This window comes from Gadus macrocephalus, chromosome 5 (genome assembly GCF_031168955.1).
Source record: "Gadus macrocephalus chromosome 5, ASM3116895v1".
NCBI classification, from domain to species: Eukaryota; Metazoa; Chordata; class Actinopteri; order Gadiformes; family Gadidae; genus Gadus; species Gadus macrocephalus.
Window position 1 is genome coordinate 21,858,750 of NC_082386.1, and position 20,101 is coordinate 21,878,850.

Genomic DNA, 20,101 nt, shown 5'->3' on the forward strand with positions numbered 1-20,101 from the left:
ACTGTCACATGACCAAACAAGCTGCGCATGGGCAAAAAACACACAACGGCAACTAGTCGGAAATAAATATCGGCTGTTAATATCGGACCAGTTTTACTTGTCGGGCCGATGCCGATATGTTAAAAAATGACTAACATTGGCCGATAACGATATCACTGCCGATATATCGTGCATCCCTACTTTCAAATGATGATATTGATCGAGGAGAATAACCTCTTAGGCTTTCATCTTAATATATCAAAATAGTATTAGAACCTCTGTACAGCCTTCATAGTTTTATCACGCAAATTTAGTCGCACGTACTGCTGTGTGTTCTTAAATACATCTATGTTCTAGAGACATTTGTTTCACTGTTTGATACGTACTGCTGTGTGTTCTTAAATACATCTATGTTCTAGAGACATTTGTTTCACTGTTTGATACCTAACGTTTGGCTTTCACTCTTTTGGATAAAGTTGTTATCCAAAACGTATCTGTTGTGATACAACTGCAAACGTCATCTTATCCCAACACATCACACAATACAGTACACATCACACAATATAGTACAGGACACCCCACACAATACAGTGGAGGACACCTCACACAATACAGTACACATCACGCAAGACAGTACAGGAGACCGTACACAATACAGTACACATCACACAATACAGTACAGGACACCGTACACAATACACAGGGTGTCCGCGATTCCTTAAAAGTCTTAAAAAGTCTTAAATTCATGTTTCTAAATTTAAGGCCTTGCAAAGCCTTTAATTCGTTAGAAATGTAATTTGGTGGTCTTAAATACTGTAACTCAAGGACTTAAATTTGGGTTAGGGTTAGGGGCAGGACTATTTATTTATTTATTTTTCTCGTGGGACTTTTCAGGCTTCTTTCTTGCTTGCTGCATATATAAAGGATTATCTGCATGCTTGCTAGCTAGTCTGCGACAATGGGTAGGTGCAAATTCGAGGACAGTTGGCTGGAAGTTGGCAGTACACATCACACAATACAGTACACATCACACTATACAGTACAATACACAATACAGTACAATACACATCACACAATACAGTACAGTACACATCACACAATACAGTACAGTACACATCACACAATACAGTACAGTACACATCACACAATACAGTACAGTACACATCACACAATACAGTACAGGACACATCACACAATACAGTACAGGACACCGTACACAATACAGTACAGGACACCGTACACAATACAGTACAGGGCATCGCACACAATACAGTACAGCACACAATACAGTACAGTACACATCACACAATACAGTACACATCACACAGTACAGTACAGGAGACATTACACAATACAATACAGGACACATTACACAATACAATACAGGACACATCACACAATACAGTACAGTACACATCATACAATACAGTACAGGACACATCACACAATACAGTACACATCACACCATACAGTACACATTACACTATACAGTACAGTACACATCACACAATACAGTACACATCACACTATACAGTACAGTACACATCACACAATACAGAACAGGACAGATCACACAATACAGTAGAGTATTGTGTACACAATACAGTACACAATACAGTACAGGACACGTACACAATACAGTACAGGACACGTACACAATACAGTACAGTACACCTCACACAGTACAGTACAGGACACCTCACACAGTACAGTACAGGACACCTCACACAATACAGTACAGGACACCGTACACAATACAGTACAGGACACCTCACACAGTACAGTACAGGACACCTCACACAGTACTGTACAGGACACCGTACACAATACAGTACAGGACACCGTACACAATACAGTACACAATACAGTACAGGACACCTCACACAGTACAGTACAGGACACCTCACACAGTACAGTACAGGACACCTCACACAGTACTGTACAGGACACCTCACACAATACAGTACAGGACACCTCACACAGTACAGTACAGGACACCTCACACAGTACAGTACAGGACACCTCACACAGTACAGTACAGGACACCTCACACAGTACAGTACAGGACACCTCACACAGTACAGTACAGGACACCTCACACAGTACAGTACAGGACACCTCACACAGTACAGTACAGGACACCGTACACAATACAGTACAGGACACCTCACACAGTACAGTACAGGACACCGTACACAATACAGTACAGGACACCTCACACAGTACAGTACAGGACACCGTACACAGTACAGTACAGGACACCTCACACAATACAGTACAGGACACCTCACACAATACAGTACAGGACACTGTACACAATACAGTACAGGACACTACACAATACAGTACAGGACACCTCACACAGTACAGTACAGGACACTGTACACAATACAGTACAGGACACCTCACACAGTACAGTACAGGACACCTCACACAGTACAGTACAGGACACTGTACACAATACAGTACAGGACACCTCACACAGTACAGTACAGGACACTGTACACAATACAGTACAGGACACCGTACACAATACAGTACAGGACACGTACACAATACAGTACAGGACACCTCACACAGTACAGTACAGGACACCGTACACAATACAGTACAGGACACTGTACACAATACAGTACAGGACACTGTACACAATACAGTACAGGACACTGTACAGTACAGGACACTGTACACAATACAGTACAGGACACTGTACACAATACAGTACAGGACACCGTACACAATACAGTACAGGACACCGTACACAATACAGTACAGGACACTGTACACAATACAGTACAGGACACTGTACACAATACAGTACAGGACACCGTACACAGTACAGTACAGGACACTGTACACAATACAGTACAGGACACCTCACACAGTACAGTACAGGACACCTCACACAGTACAGTACAGGACACCTCACACAGTACAGTACAGGACACTGTACACAATACAGTACAGGACACTGTACACAATACAGTACAGGACACCTCACACAGTACAGTACAGGACACCTCACACAGTACAGTACAGGACACCTCACACAGTACAGTACAGGACACCTCACACAGTACAGTACAGGACACCGTACACAATACAGTACAGGACACCGTACACAATACAGTACAGGACACCGTACACAATACAGTACAGGACACCTCACACAGTACAGTACAGGACACTGTACACAATACAGTACAGGACACCTCACACAGTACAGTACAGGACACTGTACACAGTACAGTACAGGACACTGTACACAATACAGTACAGGACACCTCACACAATACAGTACAGGACACCGTACACAATACAGTACAGGACACCGTACACAATACAGTACAGGACACCTCACACAGTACAGTACAGGACACCTCACACAGTACAGTACAGGACACCGTACACAATACAGTACAGGACACCGTACACAGTACAGTACAGGACACTGTACACAATACAGTACAGGACACCTCACACAATACAGTACAGGACACTGTACACAGTACAGTACAGGACAGGCCACCCTAGTCGTTGGAACTGACGCACACTTTAAGGCCTTTATGCAGGAACAGCAAAACTATTTTCATAACTCTAATCATATGCCAACACATCACATTTGGCTAAATTAAGTGTTATATTTAAAGCAAAAATGATAACCAACCAGGTATTTATAGTGTGATCTATAGAAAATGAGAGTGGATTTGTTTTTGTCATTGCAAATTAACTTTTGTGAGATCATAAAAGTTACAACGTAGAGCAAGAGCTTGGTGATTTGTAGGTGAAATGCGGTACAATGTTTTTTCTTCTACCCATCCGATTAAAGTGCTTTTTAATACATCATGTTCATCTGGCTAGAAAGGATATTTCTCTTTCCCTTAACAAACCTTGCTGAATCCAAAGATGTGCACACTCAAAAAGCCTTGTATGACTTTTTTCATGGTGAATGTTATGCGGAACGACAATATCCGAAGGGTGCACATCAATTACTATAATTAGTTAATCATGACGGCATGAGTATTCCCAAGTCTGTGTCTCAACACCGCATTTTTTAATGATCCTGATTTACACTCAGTTTTTCCATTCAAATTGTACAAATTGTACCAAAGTGTGCTCAATACCACTGATGTTAAAAGTTTGAAGTAGATTACAAGTGACATTTTTTATATGAGTACTTTTGGGGCCATGGGTTTGGAGAAGGGATTATTTGGCTGCCGAGCTCGTCTAAGCGAATGCTCTGCCATTAATCATCCGCCTGGCCGGCTGGCCACGTAGCGGTCCCCGGATGAGCAAAACAAGGGCAGGCACAACTCTGCCGGAGAATGTCAAACACATGTACATCAGATAATGCTCCAAGTAGCTGCACACTGAACCTGGAAGCACCCACCGACAGCAACGACATGCGTCCCATACTGAAATGTCTGTAATACATATTGCAGTGACTGATTTGTCCTGAGTTTCTCATTGTCACTTAGTGACGACTGAGGGAATCCTTAACGCTTGTCTTACTTGCAATAAACCAAAAAATGAAGATCCACAAGAAATTCAGTGTTCCAAACATAGATGGGTTTTAATTACCAAAAATAAGGTTTTACAGATCCTTTATCCTGTTCAATAAATAATAAGGCAAACTGGATATATTAACTAAAGAATTTACAAAGAGCAATATGAACAACAAAAATAACAAGCGAAGCCGAGACAAGGTCAAAAAGCAGTGCGCTGTCAGTAGGCCACGCCTCCTCCTGGTGGCTTCCTGTTAACGGCCTTTTGACCTGCAGAGGGCACAACATCTCAAGAAAGTAATACAGAAGAGGCATGCATTATAATCAAAGTTAATCAAATAAATAAGGGGCTAAAATGGCTCCTACACATATATAATTCATTTCTACAGGTAAACTTAAACAGATTGTGATATGTGTGATGTAGCATACAAAATAGCTAACCATATCGTAATTATATTGACATACAATCATATTCACAAGGACACGTTCCCACAGAAAATATTAAATTTGGGTTAGTAAAATCCATCCAACGAACAACCTTCAAAAAATGATTCCATGATTGAATCCATGATTTACAAAGTGTTATATTGTACACAAACACACAACTCACTTTTAAATCCATAGGAAATTATCTGCTCATACATTAAAGAAAGAGACAAATTCTACCGCCACACATTACTTGCAAATGTAAATCATTTGTGGATGCTGTCACAATCATTTACATCATCTGCACACAAAGATCGCCAGTAGTGTGTGAACTAAAATGTATTTGTTTGTAAATACAACGCATGCATTTTATTTTTGATTGCAGCCAATCACATTAGATGTTTTTTAACTATAGGACTTGAGTCGAGATGTATCATATGCAGCAGGCCAAACGCTGTGCACCAAGCTGTTCAGTTTCAGCTGAATTTAGCCGAAGACCCACGCTGCAGATGCTCGGGGTTCAACTCATTGCTAGTGTTTATTCTTTAGTCATATTCTCCCAGACAGATCTACGAATGGAGACGTGTTTGGCAAATGGAATTAAATTATGCATTTGACGGGGTCAGATGTATCATTTGATGGACACAAACAAAACACAAATGCAAAAGTGACGTCAAAGCCTCAGAAATTCTCAGAAATTAATAGAAATTTGAAGTAAGTATACAAATGTTCCATTTATTGCATTAATATAAGTTTCAGAATAACATCAGTATACCTGATCCATTTTTTTAGACTGAGCATATTTATTAAACAATGTCTCGTTAAGGGATGGATTACGCTTTCTGCCACATCGCTTTTTGGTCTCAACCGTGACAAAAAGGGCCAAACCTTTTTTTTTAACTATGAAGAAAGCACATCATCTGGTATATGTGTATCATTTCGAACAAATATGACAATCTCAGAGCTTGCTTTAACCAAACAAGACTGTTAACAGCGCTCTGTGAGCCTGTGGATGATCTGTGGCTGGAGACAGTCACCCGGAGGGAGCTGCAGCAGGGTATGCAGGTGCGTTCACATACTAACTGAGATGCCGTCCTTATGACTGCATTGCTGGCCAGCTTGTCTCTCCCCCGTCTCCCGCCCCCTCACCCTGCCTCCCCCTTCTTACCTGGGCCCAGTGTGATGCTAATGTCTCCTGGCATGGCTAGCAGGCTCTGGCGGTTAGCCGCCTGGCCGTGGAGAATATCCCAGTCCATTAGTCCTATCTGGTCTAAGTATGCACAGACAGACGGGTACACATCCCGCAGCAGCTGCTACAACACGGGCAAGAGCAGGAAATAGGAGATGTTTGCGTGTCCAGTACCTGAGTTAATTCACTCAATTTCTTTTTTTCGATAACTTTAGTTTTATGTGCATGTTTTCATGTTGTAACGTACTGGCTCTAGGTACGCCACATAGAAGGGGAGACCACGCAAGCTTCAATCATAATAAGGACATTTATTAAACAACTAGACAACAACGGCTGCCAACGGCTGCCAAATCATTAACCCTATATAAGTGTGGTGTAAATCAGTGTAATGGAAGAACTCAAGATGTGGTGTGGATCAGTATAGGAGCATTCTATTAAGTACAACGGAAGCCAAAACCCGCAAGGAGGAGAGAGAGACCGCCATGTTGTATCCGTATAGCCTTTTATCCTCCAGCCAATCAAACGCACCTGAGCAGAGACAAGGAGAACACCAATAATCCAATCTGCCCATGGGCGGGGTTAGCTGGGCCGTCACAATATCCATAGAAAATATCCTTAGAGGCAATTTTGACCTCAGTTAAAATAACATCCTAGAGCGACCTATGATATCATCGCTTACATCACTCGTGTTTTCCAGATGTGGGAGGGATGTCCCAGATGTGGGAGGGATGTCCCAGATGTGGGAGGGATGTCCCAGATGTGGGAGGGATATCCCAGGAGCAATGCATGCTTCCTATCAAGCCTGTTCACGGTGCTCAGGACTGTAGCAATCCAATCAGAGTTTAATGTGAGCACGGGGAATATTACGGGCAACAGCAATACTTAAATTAATTCTATCGGCGTCCCTAATGACATTGAGGTCGGTCTCAACAGGGGACACGAAATCTTGACGCAAAAGCATGTAAGCTCATAGATGGATGACGTGCAACGTGATGAGGACAGTATGAATGCAGAGAAAGTGAGTTCACAAATGCAAAATGCTAATCTGCAAATCTGATGGTGTGTGTGTGTGTGTGTGCGTGTGCGTGTGTGTGTGCGTGCGCCAGGCTCCTTGCTTGTGTATCAGATCATTGGCTGCAGTCACTCCACATTACCCCGGAGTTGAACGGTTACTGTGGTCATTGGTTTGCTCACATCTGTCGTCGTCCCTCTGCGATGAGCCGGGGGCGATGAACCCTAACCCCCGCAGCATATCTCAGTTCAATGAATCATTTCATATTCACTAGAAAGGTGTGCATTCACACCTTTCGCTTACTCATCTCAACCCCATTTTGAATGCATTGGCCAACAATAAACCTTTCAGAGGCTGAAGCCGCGGAGTCCAACTGAGTCACCACCGTGGGTTCTGGAGGAGGGGGCCTTGTTTTATCTCCTAGCGTCAAGCTGGGATTATTTACTGTCCCACTTCTACCCCCAGGAGGCGGAGGACCCACTACCCCTGGTGATATTTATAATTTCATAAAGCCTCTCTCTATGACAGCTTTCTATTTTATGACAAGTCTACCTACCACGCCACCCGGCCAGTTTGCTCCCAATAAAGTCTCTGAGCGGCTGGACCTCTGGAGCAGAGAGAGTGGGCCTCAGGGTGGAGGAGAGAGTGGGCCTCAGGGTGGAGCAGAGAGAGTGGGCCTCAGGGTGGAGCAGAGAGAGGGCCTCAGGGTGGAGCAGAGAGAGTGGGCCTCAGGGTGGAGCAGAGAGAGTGGGCCTCAGGGTGGAGGAGAGAGAGTGGGCCTCAGGGTGGAGGAGAGAGTGGGCCTCAGGGTGGAGGAGAGAGTGGGCCTCAGGGTGGAGGAGAGAGTGGGCCTCAGGGTGGAGGAGAGAGTGGGCCTCAGGGTGGAGCAGAGAGAGTGGGCCTCAGGGTGGAGGAGAGAGTGGGCCTCAGGGTGGAGGAGAGAGTGGGCCTCAGGGTGGAGCAGAGAGAGTGGGCCTCAGGGTGGAGCAGAGAGAGTGGGCCTCAGGGTGGAGGAGAGAGTGGGCCTCAGGGTGGAGGAGAGAGTGGGCCTCAGGGTGGAGGAGAGAGAGTGGGCCTCAGGGTGGAGCAGAGAGAGTGGGCCTCAGGGTGGAGGAGAGAGAGTGGGCCTCAGGGTGGAGGAGAGAGAGTGGGCCTCAGGGTGGAGCAGAGAGAGTGGGCCTCAGGGTGGAGGAGAGAGTGGGCCTCAGGGTGGAGGAGAGAGTGGGCCTCAGGGTGGAGGAGAGAGAGTGGGCCTCAGGGTGGAGGAGAGAGAGTGGGCCTCAGGGTGGAGGAGAGAGAGTGGGCCTCGGGGTGGAGGAGAGAGTGGGCCTCAGGGTGAAGGAGAGAGAGTGGGCCTCAGGGTGGAGGAGAGAGTGGGCCTCAGGGTGGAGGAGAGAGAGTGGGCCTCAGGGTGGAGGAGAGAGTGGGCCTCAGGGTGGAGCAGAGAGAGTGGGCCTCAGGGTGGAGCAGAGAGAGTGGGCCTCAGGGTGGAGCAGAGAGAGTGGGCCTCAGGGTGGAGCAGAGAGAGTGGGCCTCAGGGTGGAGCAGAGAGAGTGGGCCTCAGGGTGGAGCAGAGAGAGGGCCTCAGGGTTGAGGAGAGAGGGCCTCAGGGTGGAGGAGAGAGTGGGCCTCAGGGTTGAGGAGAGAGTGGGCCTCAGGGTGGAGGAGAGAGTGGGCCTCAGGGTGGAGGAGAGAGTGGGCCTCAGGGTGGAGGAGAGAGTGGGCCTCAGGGTGGAGGAGAGAGTGGGCCTCAGGGTGGAGGAGAGAGTGGGCCTCAGGGTGGAGGAGAGAGTGGGCCTCAGGGTTGAGGAGAGAGTGGGCCTCAGGGTTGAGGAGAGAGTGGGCCTCAGGGTAGAGGAGAGAGTGGGCCTCAGGGTGGAGGAGAGAGTGGGCCTCAGGGTGGAGGAGAGAGTGGGCCTCAGGGTGGAGGAGAGAGAGTGGGCCTCAGGGTGGAGGAGAGAGTGGGCCTCAGGGTGGAGGAGAGAGTGGGCCTCAGGGTGGAGGAGAGAGTGGGCCTCAGGGTGGAGGAGAGAGTGGGCCTCAGGGTGGAGGAGAGAGTGGGCCTCAGGGTGGAGGAGAGAGTGGGCCTCAGGGTGGAGCAGAGAGTGGGCCTCAGGGTGGAGCAGAGAGTGGGCCTCAGGGTGGAGGAGAGAGTGGGCCTCAGGGTGGAGGAGAGAGTGGGCCTCAGGGTGGAGCAGAGAGTGGGCCTCAGGGTGGAGCAGAGAGTGGGCCTCAGGGTGGAGCAGAGTGACCCCGACTCTGGTACAACAGTGACCCCGACTCTGGTACGACAGAGTGACCCCGACTCTGGTACAACAGTGACCCCGACTCTGGTACAACAGTGACCCCGACTCTGGTACGACAGAGTGACCCCGACTCTGGTACGACAGAGTGACCCCGACTCTGGTACGACAGAGTGACCCCGACTCTGGTACGACAGAGTGACCCCGACTCTGGTACGACAGAGTGACCCCGACTCTGGTACGACAGAGTGACCCCGACTCTGGTACGACAGAGTGACCCCGACTCTGGTACGACAGAGTGACCCCGACTCTGGTACAACACCTCCTCACCGCTGGCCGTCTCTGTAATAAAGACCAAACTTTTCAAGGCGTGGCACCGGCAAAGGTGAAGGGAGAGCGATTTAATCAAATTTTACGACAAAATATATATAGATAATAGATAATATGAAATCAATCCTGCATGTGAAGGTGAACGCATCGACTTTATTCTTTCATTGAAGATATGAGAGTGAACGTCCAGCCAATGTTTTAAACGATTGCGATTTTAGTTTTCAAAGCGCCAGAACACTTTTGCAGAAGTTAATAGATCTATCTTTTAGATTTAAAATAATTCATTTCTAACCATGGAACCTATTCACAAATGATGACAGACATTTTACCGGATGTGTCGGCTTACAGGAAAACCTACCAGGAAACCTCTCACAGTTTGAAGAGCGCCTGGATTGAGGTGGCCAACGTGCTGACTGGCTGCTCTGTCTCCTCTGTCCGTCTGTCTCTTCTGTCCGTCCGTCTCGTGTCCTTTGTGTCTGTTCGGGCTCTTCCTCCCACGCGGTGCTGGGGACCACAGCACTCCACGGACGAGATCGTGTCCTCCGCAGAGTGCTCCAGCGACGACGAGGACCTGGAGGAGTGTGAGACCGGCCATGCAGGTGGGCTAGGTTAGTTTGCTTGTTTTGTTTTTTCCTTTCCTTCATGCTCCTCCCCATCCGTCCTAAAGCATCGCACCCCATGGCTGCTCCAAGTGTAGCTCAGGACCAGCAGCGCGGCGGTCCTGAGAGGAGGAGCCGGCTGGGAGCTCTCTTTATAGAGGTTATCAAAGAAAAGCCAGATACTGTAACCAGAGACTAAAGGCCACCAAAGGATGTAATGTCAAAGAGCTTCTTCCACTTCCAAATCTTTAATAAAGTATTTAAAACCATTTAAGCAATGGGACTACAGATGAAAATTAGCTTTTTTGCTGACTCTGGCACATTTACATTGGAGTGTAAACTACAAATGTCAATTGATGTGCATTGTCCCTTTTTAATACATAAAATAATTAAATAAATAAAAATAAATTGCATTACATGGGGAAACCATCAACGGAATAAATATTTAAGTTAAAGATAATTTGCACAAAAAATATCTACAGAAGTGCATCACAAAAAAGAGACGAGCGCCACTACGGCCTTCGTTCTGAAATACTAATGAAAGCTGACGAGTTTTTTTAACAGTTGCTCCACATGGGAACCAGATCCCTTATTCTGTGAAAGGATGCATGTTACACTTGGGTGGTCTTTCCACGCAGCACCAATGAGCTACACTGGCCCATGGGGGTTTTCAAAGTGGTTAACATGGTCACATACTAATTTAGCCCCTTATGGAGCTAAAATGAAGACATAAATAATTTCCAGAGTTCAAAATGAGTATTGAGATGAGCCATGTTGTCTGCATTGATGCTTCAAGATGTATCGGTGTTTGAGTCAGACGCTGCTATGAAGGCGCTTCGACTGCAGCTTCACCTGATACATTGGGACATAACATTTATTTAAGTTTTTAAGATTTTCTCTATATAAGTAAAATCTGAATTAAGATATCTTGAGTAGATTAAGTAGTTTTTTTTTGTGTTTTCCATATTTAGACGCTTGTTTTGGCGATACATGAAATTGAGAAGTATCATCGGATTTCTGTGTACAATTTTGTTTCAGTTTATTCTTATTTTTGGTTTTGTTTTTCTTCTGTCTTTTTCTAAAACAATAACAATCTAGGGTTTTATAATGTAGAGGCAAAACAAATCATATTTATTTGGTTTTATTTTACGTTCGTTTTTGAGGGAATTTGGTCCGGGTCCTTATCTTAAGAGCAAGCTGTCTCCATCATGTCTCTGCAAAGCACAATTTAACTTTTTAGTTTAAGTTATGTTTCCCAATTTAAGCTCAGACATAAATTTTACTCCACAATAAGATGTTCCTTAAGCAAGTTACTTCCTCCTTAAGTAAGTCATTATCATCTGATGACGCCTAGGTTTATAACAATACACCTTTTTTATTATATTTTTAATGTTGAAAGCCTGATTCCACGAGATTTCTGATTATTTACACACTAACAATAGTTAACAAAAAAACATAATTTGGTTTGAAAATGTTTATGCAAATATGAAATAGTCAAATTGAAAGAGGAGTTTCAGTGATTGGGTCTGAATTCAGAGAGACATGAGGCGAGTGTTGCTCTTCAGTTGGGTATGGGGTTACATAATATTACCCTTCCCCCTAAGGTCAATGCCCATTTCTCCCAAATTATATGTGACAGATTATAGATTATCTTCCCTGTATCCTAACGCTCATGGGACTTTTGAAGACTGACACAGACAGGGCCCCCGTCATCATCATGTTTTTACACAGAAGCTCGCCCCATTCAAACCCTGACATCATTCCCGTGGACCGCCACATGCTTTGGTGACTTGTTGTGTCTTTTGTTTGTGGCGATGCGAGCCGATACTATTTCTCCATTTCCCTTTCTTTTGGAGCATGATTGAAGCGAGGATTCCGGCGTGTTTCGTTAAACACCGGAGTGCTGCTTCACTATTTCTGTTTGTCAAAACCATCATTCTCATTTGTCAGCCAATTATTATCCAGAAAAATGTGACATTCTTGTCTGGTCTCATGTCTCATCGCCTGAAGCATGAAATTTCAAAAGATGAAAACAATGTTTCCTTCGTGGCTGAAACATTTTATCAAGCTTTTATTAAAAAAACATTCAACATTTTTTATTTCTACCAAAGCAAAACAGAAAATGGCAACATTATATTTTACGCCACAAACCTTTTAGGAAACGTATAGATTTTACATAAGAAGTTAGTATGTAGCAAAAATGGCACCCTCCCTTTTCCTTACGTCATTTAAATGCCCTCCCACCCAAACCCAAAGCTCCTCAATGCCTTTCTGCATTTGAACGAATCAAACCTTGGGGATTGTCTCTGCTGAACCAAATGCACATTCCCAATCACTCAGTGGGTCCAGGCTGTGGCTTCACCCCACACCAAAGGGCTTACAGGAATGTGTTTTGGTGCATTCCCTTTAGGGTTTGATTGAAATATTTGGTTATCTTTAAATAACCCAAATTGCAGATTAGTGAAAAAATACATGAGACGTCTTGCCATTTTCTGATTTGCTCCGTTAGGGGATGCGATAGCAGCCTGTCGGCCCGTTGGTGTGCAGCATGTGTTCTGTTGGCTTCACCTGGTGGGGCTCCGTCTCATCTAGGCCTCACCGGCTGCTTCTGTGTTTGAGTCCCCCTCTCCCCTCTCCCCTCTCCCCTCTCCCCTCTCCCCTCTCCCCTCTCCCCCCTCTCCCCCTACCCTCACCCTCCTGTCACTCTCTAAATGGTGTCTGTTTATTCTTTTTTATATAAGTTGTGTCATGTGATAATCTTTCTCTGTGCACCCCCACGTCCCCATCCTTACCATCTGCACCCCCTAATAATAACATATGATGGCTATTCAACTCAGTATCACTGCACACCAGTCTACATGAGATAACTGATGACTTTAGAAATGACTGGAAAAATATGATTACAATGAAATACCAAAAGAATGGCGCGTGAGCGTTAACTCTAGCACGCTGCTGTAGCACTTTGAACACAAACAGTTGGATTTTATCACCAGACTTTGAGGACAATGTGGCAGGTTAGCCTAAGATATCAGATGTAATTCATCTTTTGTCTGTTTGCAGGAAAGCAGTCAGTAAATTGACAAAATACCATGAAATTATTATTCCTAGTTAGATACATAAACCTTTATGTACATAACGTACAGTATGTTCAAGTTATCTTAAATTGAAGGAATCTGCATTAAACAAAAAGCAAGTGATAGATGAAGTTCTTGAGTCTTACATCTATTCTAATTACTGTGATTTCCCAGCTTTTTTTATTCAAATTCCAGTTCATCAAAAACTCCAGACAAATGCATTTACAGAAAGGGTAGGTGTACTCCCAAGGATTTAGGTGTTGGAGTATCTTCAAATCTTCAGTTTATCAGTCAAATACATAAATACATAGATGAATTTGATAGCTGGAAAATGGTGTGACCCAAAGGTCTCTTTTGCTTTATGCTAAAACACATGCCATCATATGCATTATTGTTTCCAAATATTTACTTTAATCTACATTTAATCTGCAAATGAAAGGTGGTGGGAACATTACAAAAGACGATGTATTGGAGAATGTGTCAAAATCCGGACTGGCTAAGGCTTCATTCATATTGCTGTATTGTTGGCACTATCAGCATCATTCCAATGGGACACTGCAATACTGCAGCAACATGGGGTTACAATTGAGACTGTATCAAATAAGTACAAAAATGCATGTAGAACTACATTAATGTAAATTTGTACACATGTATTACTGCTACAAACCAAATCTGGAATCATTTAAATTAAAACTTCCTGGATATTTTGGATAGCCTCCTACTACTATCACATACTTTGTTTTATACATCTTATATCCATGACAGGGAAGAGGATTATATTAAGAACTAATGAACGTTTTTCATGAATCTGAAAAATGATCATAATAAAAACAAAAACTTCCCACCTTTGTACATTGCTCGAAGTCGTTCGATCTCCTCACATGGTTTCAGACAAAGCAGAAATAACCATTTAAATGAATCGTTAAAGAGGATACAGCCAATATGAAGGAAGCAGCGGCCGATGCATGTGGAACACTGTGGCCTCATAGAACAGGTGCGGCCTCCTGGGACCATCCTGACCTCCTGGAATACCTTTCAGAATCTGGCCCGCTAAGGTTGAAACCAACTTTCAGAGAGTAGACCGACCAATCAGCGGGAGGCTAAGGGAGTGTTGCGCAACAGGTTACTTAGCTTTTTTAGCCTGATTGGTGGGAGTAATTTACAACCTAGGCGCCGCCGGCACCGATTGGTCCATCCACTTTTAAATGGTAAAGATAGTCTAACCGAGCGATGCCAGACTGGCGCTGAAACGTCTCCTAGATCAACATGGTCCCCTGAGGCCGCGCAAGGCCTGTCCATCACCTGACCTCTCTCTGTTTCCACATTGTTTCAGGGTTTCCATTGTAAACGTTTGTCCCACGTCTATTAATTCAACTTGATATATTCCTTCTACTCCCCCCCCCCCCCCCCCCCCCCCCCCCCCAACTCATCCATCGGCCCTAGATTACTGTGTCGTCTGTTTATTTTTGTACTTTCCCTAAATGCAACTTTAAGCATGCACCAACATCTGCCAGTACAAACCAAAATATCAATAAAGGGATAATACAAGAAATCAAATGAAGCCACTCTCAGCCTGTCCCTTCTCTCTCTGTCTCTGTCTTTCTCTCTCTCTCTCTCTCTGTCTCTGTCGCTCTCTGTCCTCTCTCTCTCTCTCTCTCTCTCTGTCCCTCTCTGTCTCTCTGTCTCTCTCTGTCTCTCTCTGTCTCTGTCTCTCTCTCTGTCTCTGTCCCTCTCTGTCTCTCTCTGTCTCTCTCTCTCTGTCTCTGTCTCTCTCTGTCTCTCTCTCTCTCTGTCTCTGTCCCTCTCTGTCTCTGTCTCTCTCTGTCTCTCTCTGTCTCTCTCTGTCTCTCTCTGTCTCTCTGTCTCTGTCTCTGTCTCTCTCTGTCTCTCTCTCTCTGTCTCTGTCTCTCTGTCTCTGTCTCTGTCTCTCTCTGTCTCTCTCTGTCTCTCTCTCTCTCTCTCTCTGTCTCTGTCTCTGTCTCTGTCTCTGTCTCTCTCTGTCTCTCTCTCTCTGTCTCTGTCTCTGTCTCTCTGTCTCTGTCTCTGTCTCTCTCTGTCTCTCTCTGTCTCTGTCTCTGTCTCTCTCTCTCCACCCAGACTGCACGGCCGCCTCATGTGTAATAACTACCATTAGTGGATATATTTGATATATATATATTTGATATATATATATTTGATATATATATATTTGTCATCAGGAACACAGGGCGGGTCAGTCCTCTCTCGACTGTCTGTTTTCTATCGTGTGCATCTGGTTGTAGTGTGTTTTTTAAATTACTTTGTTTATTTCATCTTCTACATTTTCCACATTCAATTTTTTCATTTTTAGTTAATAAGTAGTTATAATCTGTGCAATGTTCTACCGATACCAACAGTCAGTCTATAATTGTTAATGGCATTTGTGTTCTGATTCTGATATTTATTTGTGGTTTATTGAGTATGTTTGGTTTGCTTTGTAAATGATCACTTGTGAATATTTGAACTATAGTTTGAACATTATTTATTCGTATGTGGATTTGCTGCTACCTCGGCTGGGCGTGTGCTCAGGTTGTAACACACAGCTTGTTCTGGTGTTCTATTATTCATTTGATTCAAACCTTTCTACTCTTTGTTTTAATCTTCTTTCTTCCTTTGTGCTCACCTAAGCCCACACATTAGCTAATGAAGAAGTTCCAAATCCACATATGTGAAGGTCTATTCTGAGCTATTTCGCTATACCTGAGCTAAACTTTTATACAACCAATCTTACCAAAAATGAATTACCTTGACACAAAAATATGAAATATCTTTTGAATTAAAAACCCGAAATATATATTGCATGGCTGAGAAGTTGCAGTTTAGGGTTTGTCGGACTTGTGAGTCTCAAGAGTTCTCCTGTTTTGTTTCTTTTCCTTTGTGTATAAATGGGCATGTATATGCTCATTGTTTGTACTGTATCCCCATCCCTTCCTTACAGCCACAGGCTCTAACTCCGCACCACCGCTTCGTACTGCCTTTACATGGACATGGCAACTGACTCACACAATCACCATCATCGCCCTCATTTCCTACTTAGCGTGTTCATAGGCCCCTACCCCTCTCCCAACCCCCCCAAAGTCTATCCTCGTCTCTAGAGATAATAAATATCTATATATATATATATGGTCATTCATCCATTCTAAATGAAGAACAAACAATTTAAGCAAAAATCCTAACAATGAATAGAATGTAGATATTTATGGAGAAGTCTATCGAAAACGAAAAAACTTGTAGATGTACAGTTTTTTTGTAAGAGCAGAAATTATTTATGTCAAGGAAAAAAACAAAACAGAATTATGGTGAAGTTTATTTTTTCTGTTACGTGGTGTGGATGTATTTGTTGTTGCCTCACTGTATCATCATGTTTAAAGATAGATTCAACACAAACCTCGATGTTTAACAGCAGTGAACTATTACAAAAGAACATATTTACACAACTTTCCTTTGTGAACCCTTTCCCTCATGCCAAACATACGGGCAAACTGACAATGTAAGTGGAATATTACATTTTATTATTATATTGTGTCTTTAAAGTGCAGTTTAAGATGCAGTTTTTAAGGTTTCCAAATGCAAATGTACCTTGTACCCTAGCATCAGTTGATGGGTTTGAAGACTAATCAGTACCAACATCTCCAAATAACACCACAGATAAATGAGCCAATCACAGTGAGCTTTCCTGTTGTCCTTAAAAACTGCATCTCTCGGTTTTAAGTTAAGCAGTGATTTTAGATCTGTCAGCAATAGATCTGCGTTTGTGTTTGCCTACGTCATCGGTTATGTTCCTATCAATGTTCGTATTTTATTTTTTTTGAATTGATCTTTTTGGTTTAGGTTATGCCTTATGCAAATAGTATTCACAGATATATTTAACAATTGGTCACAGTAACTCCATTATATATAGACAACAAATATAGACAATCATGGGTTACTCGGCCTTCATTGATAAACGTACATATCTCCCCTTGCCCTGTTCAACCCGCGTCTGTTGTAGATCGATGCATTCCACCTATGGAGGCGTCTACCTACTCGAATCTGAACATTGAACATGTAATCATTTAGGCAAAATGTTCAGAATATTTGAGGTAATCCTAAAGGCATTCACACAACTCCACCAAAGTAAAGAACCCGGCGCTGGTCAAAGTGTCCCAGTGATCCACTTCTCCCAGCTTCGTGCTGCGTGCACCTTTCCGTTGGCCGCTGTCCGGTTGTGTGTCGCATGGCGGTCTGCATGAACGTTAAAGAGCTGCAGTGGATGCACCGTGGTCCTTCTCTCTAACATGTCTCTGTCTGTCTGTCTCTGACCCTAGGAGGTGAATTAGTGATGCCAGTACATGTTGAGGAGTCCTTAGCGAGCCCCCTAGCCCCCCCCTCCACCCCCCCCGTCCCCCCACTCCTCACCAAAGAGCCCCCGTCCGAGGCCCCGGCGGCTCGCCCCCCGTGCCCGTCGGACCGAGGCAGCCATGATTGTGATGATGATGATGATGATGATGATGCTGGCTTGGTGATTTGGGGGTTTGGCTCTGGGGCAGCGATCGACCCCCCCCCCCCCGCTGCTGCTGATCATGATGATGATGATGAAGATTCTCACACCACCTTCTCCTTGGTAACAGATAAGACCTTTTCCTCACCGGCCTTTGAAGGTGGCTACAAAACTCTCCCGCCCGGGTGGGACACGCAGACTGTTAGAGCTAACCTCAAGCCCCCCCGCCCCGGCGGCGCTGGCCCCGCCCCCGGCGGCGCTGGCCCCGCCCCCACCGCCGCCACGCCGCCCCCCCCCGACCAGAGCCGCACCGCCGCCGCCTCCACCCTCCGCACCCCCGAGCGGCCCGCGGGCAAAATGAATCACCGGCCGCTTAAGCCCCGGCCCGGCCCGGGCCCGCCCCCCCCGCCCTCTGAGCGAGACGCCGCCCGGGGCCCTCTAATAACCTCCCCCGTGTTCCGTAATGTACCCACAGCGCTCCCCACCGGTCCTGGCGTCAGGCGCGTCCCGGGCTCGGCGGAGGTCCTCCGCGAGGCCAGCAGCACCACCGGGATGGTCGTCGGGATAGTGGCGGCCGCCGCCCTGTGCATCCTCATCCTGCTGTACGCCATGTACAAGTACAGGAACAGGGACGAGGGCTCCTACCAGGTGGACGAGAGCCGCAACTACATCACCAACTCGGCCGTGCAGAGCAACGGGGCCCTGCTGAAGGACAAGCAGCCGGGCTCCAAGGGCGGCAGCAAGAAGCAGCAGCAGAACAAGGACAAGGAGTACTACGTGTGAGTGAGACGCTAGGGCAGCACGCCGAGAGAGAGAGAGCGAGAGAGCGAGAGCGAGCGTGGGCCTGCTCTCGAGCAGAACCAGAGCGAGAGAGTGAGAGAGAGAGAGAGAGAGAGAGAGAGAGAGAGATTGATTAAGAGAGATTAAGGAGGAATGGTGAGAACATTTAACTCTCGGCGTTCCTGTTTCAGGGAGCTGTTGACACATGACGATGGTATGATCACGGACCTTGGATCTCTGTGCCAAGAGGACAACTGCTGACATGTACTGTAATATAAAGCACACTTACTATTGTAAGCATACAGCAAAACGGCTAACTAGCAACTTTAGTGACCTTACTCTTCAATCCAGTTCAGAGACGTTATCAGTGTAGTAACAATTAGCAGCTACATCATTCTCCTAAGTGACTTTTAGAGCTATGTGATCCTCGGTTAAATAACAAAAAAAATAGATTTTTTTGTATACGTGTTGATGATGAATAAGCTTATCTTATCTTGACCGATTTCAGCATGTAAGCAACATGTCGTGCTTAACAAGAGGGGGGTCAAGACACGAGATCATTGTAAAAGACAACACACGGGAAAAAAAAGGACTCTTTCCATTTCAGAATATGACAAATTTGTATTGTTTATACATTATACAAGTGTGGTGTCTTATTTATTTCCTTTTTTGCTGTAAGCAAAAAAAAAGAAGAAAATTACTGTGTATCAAATCAAGTGAGCAAATTATAAGGGCAGATCTCGTAGGATCTTTTAGCTCTGTGGCATCTGATTTAACAACTATTACTCTCACTGTCTCACTGGCGCCGCGACGCGTTGGGACACACAGTTTGCTTGTGGCAAGAAGTGGTTGGTTAATCTTGTCCTGGTTTATAAAAAATAAAAATAAGCAACTGATTGTAAAATGCATGCCATCCTGATACTACTGGAACGGTACAGTACAGTGCAGTACAGTACAGTGAAAAGTACATTTCACAATGTTTTCAACGAAAGACTTTCCTCCAGGCCAAAACGGTTTTCATCATCAGACACACAATCCTTTATTTATTTTTTTAAGCAGCTCTTTTGATCCTCATTTCCCTGAAATGTCCCCTACAGGAAAAAATAAGTGTATATATATATATATAATATATATATATATATATATATAATATATATATATATATATATATATATATATATATATCTATCTAAATACTTGAGTTGATTTGCAGCCAGTGGTTGGTGTTCCTTCAGCTCTGTATGTCGGGTTCATTGCCTACGGTTCTATTTTCTATGGTGTTGTCTGGAGGACAACAGATACTATAACACTGTTAACTATACAGAAATAAACCTAATGTGAAAAAGTGTGAATTCTATTTGCTGTCACAGTCGACTGTGTCAAAACAAAATTTGTTTACATATTTTACTACATACTAGGCGTTGTACTTTGTAGGTAGGATATTGTACATATGCCATGACAGTTGT

The 20,101-nt window shown here is 44.6% G+C and overlaps 1 protein-coding gene across 1 annotated transcript in view; it reads left to right on the plus strand.

Annotated features, from left to right (window-relative positions):
* The window catches only part of nrxn3a (neurexin 3a), a 134,914-nt gene extending 115,136 nt beyond the window's left edge, over nucleotides 1-19,778 (plus strand). Inside the window, exons 18-19 of the mRNA XM_060051285.1 lie at nucleotides 10,202-10,283; nucleotides 17,986-19,778. Of these exons, the coding sequence (XP_059907268.1) occupies nucleotides 10,202-10,283; nucleotides 17,986-18,638 (735 nt within the window). The 3' untranslated portion in view covers nucleotides 18,639-19,778. The remainder of the gene's footprint in view (nucleotides 1-10,201; nucleotides 10,284-17,985) is intronic.
* The last annotated feature ends 323 nt before the right edge of the window (nucleotides 19,779-20,101 follow it).